General features: G+C 41.8%; 1 protein-coding gene across 1 annotated transcript; it reads right to left on the reverse strand.

The window, feature by feature from the left end:
* Positions 1-1,907: 1,907 nt before the first annotated feature.
* Apela (apelin receptor early endogenous ligand) lies at positions 1,908-3,693 on the reverse strand. Its single transcript, XM_028789047.1, has 3 exons — positions 3,636-3,693; positions 3,239-3,486; positions 1,908-2,037 (listed from the first exon to the last, which is right to left on the reverse strand). The coding sequence occupies exons 2-3, from the start codon at positions 3,312-3,314 to the stop codon at positions 1,949-1,951; spliced, it is 165 nt and encodes a 54-aa protein (XP_028644880.1). The 5' UTR covers positions 3,315-3,486; positions 3,636-3,693; the 3' UTR covers positions 1,908-1,948.
* Between the last annotated feature and the right edge of the window lie 4,552 nt (positions 3,694-8,245).

Genomic DNA, 8,245 nt, shown 5'->3' on the forward strand with positions numbered 1-8,245 from the left:
GGAGCATGTGGGATTTCATCTAAAGCATGCAGACAATGTGGAGACATGAAAGGAAGGTTTCAGTATGGTATCTACTACCTGAGTCCATGGAGGCTTGCATCACTCAGCCGTCAGCATGCCTTTGTTACAACATTTACATGTGGAATTGTGACAGCTTAGGTCTCTCAAAGCCAAGGTGGGACTTGCAATTGGTACTGGCCAAGCAGGACCTTGGGAAGTTATCTTAATGTTTGTTTACCTTGCCTAGGCTCTTATAATAATTACTGGATTCTGACAGGTGACATTTGTGTACAGGATGTAGAGCTAGTGTAAACACTGGGTAAATGGCTGCTGTAACAAGAGCAGGCTATGGAGCCACCAGCTCACTTTCAGAATCCTTGCTATTAACAGACGTATACTGGTTTTATTCAAATTTCCCTTTGGTTCGTAAACTTGGTGTCGGGGTCAAACTTTCCCTTAACTTTGACCAGTCACATCGCACGGCTTTATCAAGCTTCCTCACTGCCCTGATTTTTATAGGAGGGCAATTGAGCCGAAAGCCAAGATAAAGGGTGGCTAACTACAGCCTGTGTTTGTGTTTTTCCGGGCATCTTCTTTGTATATACAGGAATTCTTTTGCTACTGTGAAACACCGCCCCCCCCCTTGTCATTGTTATTTATGGAGGAATGCTGGGGTGGGGGTAGGGGTGAATCTGCAACTCCCTCACTCCTCCCAAACACATTTTACTGCTGTCTTCCAAGGTGAGGACAGTCAACACACACCAAAGGACAAGGCTTTAACATATTCAGTCCCGTAAAAACCCTTCTCAACCACTGTTCAGTAGCCTTCCAGGAGCCACCTACTGTAAGTTTCCAGGTTCCCCTACCAAACATACTTTTCACAACTTTGATAGCAGAAAGCAATGTGTCTCAGATATGCGCATAGAAGCCTTAGCTTTCCGTCCCCTCCTCTGATAAATGTTTATTACTGACTCACTCTTTCTTCATTCCCTCTCTAAGGCGGTCCCTGGGTTTGAAAAGCTCGGATTAAACAATAGATGTAGCTACCATTCTTTACATCAAATGAATAGGCCCATAAAAGCTACAGTCTACAGACCAACTGAATAAGCTAACTTAGCAAATGCCTGTGTGCCTTAACCAGCTTGTGTGTGCAAGTGTGTGTGTGTGCAAGTGTGTGTTTGTGTTGGGGGGGGGAAGGAGGGGTATCTATATAATATTTTTCTTTTTCAATGTACTTTAAATGAACCAAGAAGCTAAAATTAATTACAAATAGATGTCTAATTCTCCTTCCTTCCTTCCTTCCTTCCTTCCTTCTTTTCTTCCTTTGGAATGACATGGGCAGTACTTGGGATTAATCAAAGCTAGTCATATACTGCTACTGGAGGGATGTTGGAAAACTCGCTGTTTAATGTGAGAACACAGAGGGGGTGAGCAAAATTCTTCTGAAAGATGCAACCATCAAGTCTACTGGTCTGACCAAGGCTGGAAGGCTATCTGGCTATGATATTATTAAGTTGATTTTATACATCAAGCCTGAAGAATTGAGGCTGTCCTGTCATTGCTTTCAAGCCCAGGCTGCTCTAAATAGGGTATGTTGCATGCTCGAACCAGTGTTTCCTAAATCCGTGTGTAGAGATACTTTTATGCTTACGTCCCCCCAGAGCTTGATTTTCTTTAAATTGTTAAAGTTCTCAAACATGCACAGTGTATTGGCTTCATATAACCGTCATCCAGACTCAACAGCCATCAGCATCTTCCCGTTATCCATCCCCCTTTCTTCCTTTCACTCTCTTCTATGCATGATGCCTGGAACTCTTACACTTTTACATCATTGTAAGTCATGATGCCATCACAACTAGGGCTAACGGTGTGTGACTGAGTCGGGCGGGGGAGGCTGGGGTGGGGGGAGGCGCCGGGGCCGGGGGAACCCCGTCTGTCCAGAAATACCTCATGGGAAGGGCACTCGAGAATGAAGCGAAATGCATCTCCTGCGGAAGCAGTTGTGTCTGTATAGTTTTCTTCTCCTGGGAAAATTAACTGAAGAAATGAGAAATAAGGTCAATTAAAAAAAAAAAAACACATCACGGCATCTGGAGAACGTGGCAGCATCTTCACAGCAAAACTGTTCTGAGGTTGTTTATTATTTCTTCATCTGAGATTAAGCTGTAAACAAATCACTGGGGTACACAGACACGCAGGTACATTCCTAACACCCGTGTTGGCAGTAAGACCTGGGCGGTGACAGCCTCCTGGACATGTTTCTTTCACCCCATTCTTACACTTCTTTAGGGAATTAGTGGCAGTTGTTTTACATTGTCTAGGATATTCTGCATTTTAGAAAACTAGAGATCAGAATTTTATATTTTGGATTGAGTAGCGATTGCTATAGGCAGTAAAGAACTGGCTACCTTGTAACTTTTCCCCCTTATGTATGTAAAAGGAATGATTTGAATAACCTCAGAGCAACCAAAGTCCTAATTAAAAGCAGGGGCTGACTTCAGCCAAGCTACACCATCTTCCATCTAACCAAAGGAACATTTTATCACGTCTATACTGACACCCTTGGATGTGACTATTGTCATCTTTTTGTTGAAACTTGACTCTGCAACTTTATGTGTCAGAAAACTTACAGCTAACACAATCCTTGAAAAAATTTAAAAAAAAATTGACCACACATACCTTTTACATTTTTGCCTTAAACGTCATAAAATAATAAATAAATAAATAAATAAATAAATAAATAAATCCTTGTCCTGTGTAGTTAAATAACCAGAGATGGCAGGCTGTCAGTGGACCAGTTTTATCATTTCACATTGTTACATCATGATTTTTGGCTATCTCAATTTACAATGCCCTCCTCCAATCAGCAACATGCATGCCCTCTGATAAACTTATGTAGATTTTCCCTTTTACCTAAAAATCTAAGTTTATTAGTAGACCATCATTTTCCCGTCTACTTACTTGTATGGACAATAGTTTTGAGAATTATTTTCTTAGAAAAATAATTGTAAAATACATAACAATATTTTAAAATGCAGCCACTTAGAAAAAAAAATTCCCAAATAGGATCCCACAATGAGATAGCTAAGGTGCTTCAGAAATCCTACCTATTTCCCTCAGTACTCCTTACTGTAAGTGTACCTAAGTCATTCTCAGTATAAACAGTCACACTTAGAGATCCAGAAGCACAAACAAGGAAGCAAACAAGTTACCTAAGCCAATTATTTCAAAGACCTACCTGGTTTCTGTTCGCTGATAAAAAGGAGACTCATCACAAAAATAAAAAATACCCAAAAAAGGGGCTGGAATCTCATCTTTTTTCTTTTATCTTTTCTTTTCTTCTCTTTTCTTTTTCTTCTTCTTTTACACACAAATGGACAATAGCTCTCCAAGTAAAGTAATTGACTGTAAGTAGCCTGGGCAGTATCTGTCTAGCTCACCCCACATCCTACGGCCAGACCTCAGAGGGCTGCCAGCTGCTTTTCCCTGAAAAGGTTAATGATCACATCAGACAAGGTTACTGGTGCGCGGGGCTGCGGTCAGAGCTCCCAAGCCACAAGCCCCTCCTCCATTCCTCTCTGCGGTTCCGCCGCCACTCCCCCTTATTTCCATAAGCAAATATTGGTGAAATGGACCATTCAGGCACGCAGTAACTTCAGCGGGAAGTCTCCTCCGCAAAGCTCCAAGGAGAGTGACTCCAATTCAATCTGTTTATGAAGAAATATGTAACACAAGACATTGCCTGCCTCCTCTACCCTCCACTGCATCTGTTTAAACTTTGCATTGCCCATATTGGTCCCACATGCAGAAATCAGTGTAAAGGACGGGAAGTCTCCCTTTTGTCCTCTTGCAGAAGGAATGCGGAGCTCTAACTTAAAGATTCCCAAACGCTTTGTATGGACTCCGTGTTGGAGCGCTTCCTCTTTGTCAAAGCTACTACAAAGTAGTGCCTATTTATATTAAATCTCCAAATGGCTTAGTGTGTGTGGGTTCCCACCATCAGAGATTCTTAGAGTTTAGAAGGTTCAGAAATAAATCTGTGAAATGTTTATCTTTTCATTTAAGTGCAGTTTAAAAAGTGATGGAGATCGTTTTCATCTGCAAATATCCAAGAGTTTTCAAAACGAAGTCCAGGCAAGCCACAAACATAAAGTCAGTGCTCTGCTGAAAACTTGCAAGCGGTGGAGTGTCAGGTAAACATCACCCTCATGGAGACCAGATTACAGATGGAGAAAGAATGTTGCAGTCCGTCTCTAAACAGTCAGGAGAAACAAAAGGAGTCTAGTTTTTGTCTTGCACACCCACCCACATCTCCAAGGGCTTTCTTACCTGAAATAAAAGGCTGTTATATATGAGAATTATTGTAATTATTCTAATCCAGAAGGATATGTAGCTATACTCTGAAATATAAGTGGACCCAAGCACATGTAAGTGATTGTGAGTTTTCAGGAACTTTGTTCCATTTGGCATTTTTAAAGTCAGGAGGTGGTCACACACAACCTTGGGCTTCTTAAGGTTTGAAATGCACAAATCGTTTTGATTTTACACACCAGTCTGTAAAATTCCCTATCTGCCTAGTTATTGCAGATTATTGCAGTTATTGCAGAACCTTAAAAAATTCATTAAGACATTTTTAAAAAAATTATTTAAGGTCAAGTGTGGTGGCACCTATTTTTAATCCCAGCACTCAAAAGTCACAGGCAGGCAGATCTCTGTGAGTTCCAGACCAGCCTGGTCTGTACAATGAATACCAGTAGAGACAAGGCTATATAGCAGAGTGACCCTTCTCAAAAATAGATGATAGAAGAGATAGATAGATAGATAGATAGATAGATAGATAGATAGATAGATAGATATAGTAAAAATTATTTATTTACTAATTTATTTATTGTCTGCAACATTATTTATTATTTGTAAGTCTGAGCACCGTGTATACATGGTACCTACAGAGTCCAGAAGAGGCCATCAGGTCCCTTGGAGCTGTAGTTACAGGCTGTAGTGAGCCCCTGTGTGCATGCTGGAATGAACTCAGGCCCTCTGACAGAGCAGCTCCAGCCCTTAACTGCTGAGCCATTTCTCTAGATCTGTTTCATATGTACTGTTGTTGGGTTGTTTTGTCTGTTTGTTTTTTTAAAGAATTTTTTTTTAAAGCATAAACTAGGTGTGATAGCACACGCCTTTAATCCCAGCCCTCAGGAGGCAGAGGCATGGGGATCTGAGAGTCTGAGGCCAGCCTGGTCTGCAGAGCAAGTTCAAGGACAGCCAAGGCTATACAGAGAAATGCTATCTCAAAAAAAGGAAAACAAAAACCCACAAGCAAAGAATTTTATGAGACTGGAGTGCCGGCTGTGTGATTAAGAGCGCTTCCTGCTCTTCCAGAGGACCTGAGCTCAGATCCTAGCAGCCATACTGGGTGGTTCGCAACCACTTGAAACTCCAGCTCCAGCTGTTTTCTGGCCTCTGCAGGTACCTGTCCTCATGTGTACACATCCATATACAGACATACACATATATACATAATTTTAAAAAACCAAACTTTTTTAAAAAAGAATTTTATGTATGTGTGTGTGTCTTTCTATCTGTCTGTATGTATGTGTCCAAGGAAATGAGAAGAAGACATTGGATCACCTGTAGTTCAAGTTATAGGCAGTTAGTTATGCACGACACCTGACACTGGTACAGAGAACATAGTTCAACCCTTCAGGAAGAAGCAGTTAATAGTAAGTACTCTTAACTACTGAGCTCTCTTCAGCCCTAGTACAGAGTCTATTATAGTTGAAATAATGGCCTAATCTAAAGAGCAAGTGTTGATTTAGGAGAAATCTCCGTGTGTGTGGTGGCGCTCACCTTTAAGCCGAACTCTTGGGAAACAGAATCCAGGCAGATATTAATGAGTTTGAAGCCAGTCCAGCCTATATAGGGATTTCCAGGCCAGCTTGGATTATAGAGAGACCCTGTTCTTTATGGAGAAACTGAAGTTCTCTTTCATTCTTAGCCTACTTAATAAAAGAATTTTAAAGCAGACTTGATGATAGGAAGCTCAAAAATAGTTTTATTAGTTTTGGGGAACAAAAGGATAATACAGGCAAGATGTAAATCTGGGAAGATGCCCAGAAGAGGAGGATGAAGAAGAGGAACACACACACACTGAGAGAGAGAGAGAGAGAGAGAGAGAGAGAGAGAGAGAGAGAGAGAGAGAGAGAACATGACATTTGTACAGACTCATAGCAGATGGGGGGATAGGGCAAAAGAGCCCAGAGTGTCACAGGAAGCACAAGCAGGTTTAGAGGTGGGTTAGAAAAAAATAATGAAAGGAAAAAAGGGACAGTTGCATCTTTCTAAGTTCAAGGCCATAGTGAGTGACTCAGAACGGTAGATGGTGGTACTCCTACATGACCTAGCTCTGCAAACAACTATAGGGGAGCTGGTTCTGGGAAGACAGGTGTATTACCTCATTGAGGGGATAATTACTCCTCCCAGTTCCATCTCCTTAGCATGACTTTAAGTGAATCAGCTTTCCTGGGGTGCAGTCTTTTGCCCTGATGATTGACAGGCCCAGATGTACTAAGTCTCAAGAAAGGAAACAATAATGGTATATAATGTTCCAATCGTTAGAGCTAATCAGAATGGTGTGTGTTACCCAGGGACAGAGGTGGATTTCGTTGTTTTGAGCATGAAAAACTAGAAATAGCTTTACTCTTGGTGGACTTCAATAAAGCCATATTTGTCCTCTGTAGCCTCCAAGACTATTGAACACTGCCTCACAAATGGCGACAAAGTCTGTGAGGCAGCTTAGAGGTGAAGGCTTGCTGACAAGTCCAACAACCTGAGTTTGATCCTCAGGATTCATATCGTAAAAGGAGAAAATTCTTGAACCTTATCCTTTTGACGTCCAAATGGAATTGTGTGCTCACACACATATGCATAATAAATGAGTTTATAAATGTTAAAATTCACTAAATAACAACAAACTGCCACATACAGATGAAAATACTGGTTTGTTGAGACAAAGGGTTGCAAAGGCATTGTAGCTTCCAGTCTACAATGCTTTTAGCTCCTGATTCTCCTACCGGTATCTCTTGTGTGCTGGGATTATAAGTCTGTACCACTCTGTCTAGCTAAATATTTGGAATTTGTATTGGTGGAGTTATAAAGGTTTAGTGAAGGACTATATTAAACTAGTAAGATGGTAGACATTTATTTATATAGTTTAAACTATTTCTGAAAAATTGTGATGCTCGGTAGTGGTGATGGTGGTGGTGATGGTGGTGGTGATGGTGGTGGTGATGGTGGTGGTGATGGTGGTGGTGATGGTAGTGGTGATGTTGGTGGCGATGGTGGTGGTGGTGGTACAATCCTTTAATCCTAGAACTTGGGAGGCAGAGGCATGCAGATCTCTGAGTTGGAGGCCAGCCTGGTCTACAGAGCAAGTTCCAGGACAGCCAGGGTTACCCAGAGAAACCCTGTTTTGGAAACCCAAAAGAGAAAAGAAAAAAAATGTGCGTAACAAGGCTTGCCTTCATACATGTACAACAGCCCATGAGTACAGAACTGGTGGACCTCTGAAATGCCAGGCACTGACGAACAATGTCATAAGAGCAGCATTTGCGTGGATGTGTGGCAACGGTCAGTCATTCATCTTGGCATTGAGCAACCAGGTGTGGGGAAATGCTGGCAGGAAGGTGGAGTCCAAATGGTGCCTGTGGCTCTGCACCACTCCCAGCTTGCAGCTGTGTGAAATGAGGATTCTTCCACAGTAGTGCCCACACAGGCCAGCCTCCAGCAGGTGAGCCAAAAACACTGTCTCTCTGGGCCAGGCACCATGCTCAATATATTCCATGCCTCACATCACAGCATCTGCCCCAGATACTGAAGTATTTATTATTCTCCCTGCTTACTTGATGAAGGAATTGATAGCTAAGAAAGAAGAGTGGATAGGGTTAATTCCATGATCTGAGTTTTCAGCCATTTTGCTCCAGTTTCTTCTTTAAGGTGAAAATTCTAGTTCCTATTTTAAAAGTAGCTTACTGAAGCCAGTATAAAAATAAGGGTAGGCTGGGCCTGGTGGCACCCACCTTTAATCTCAGTATTTGAGAGGCAGAGGCAGACAATCTCTGTGAGTTTGAGACCAGCCTGCACTTCAGTGCTAGTTTCAAGACAACCAGGGCACAAAGAAACCTTATCTTAAAAAACAAAGAATACTGTAAAAATGAGGGTATTTCTTGGATGTGCTAGGGCATACCTT

The sequence above is a fragment of the Grammomys surdaster genome, unplaced genomic scaffold (assembly GCF_004785775.1).
Source record: "Grammomys surdaster isolate TR1022 unplaced genomic scaffold, NIH_TR_1.0 125780, whole genome shotgun sequence".
In the NCBI taxonomy this organism is placed as follows: Eukaryota; Metazoa; Chordata; class Mammalia; order Rodentia; family Muridae; genus Grammomys; species Grammomys surdaster.

Excerpts from the sequence above, each read along its gene's own strand:
- Apela (XM_028789047.1), bottom strand. The coding sequence starts at position 3,314 with ATGAGATTCCAGCCCCTTTTTTGGGTATTTTTTATTTTTGTGATGAGT. Across the intron at positions 2,038-3,238 it reads TATCAGCGAACAGAAACCAG|TTAATTTTCCCAGGAGAAGA; the intron begins GTAGGTCTTTGA and ends TCATTTCTTCAG.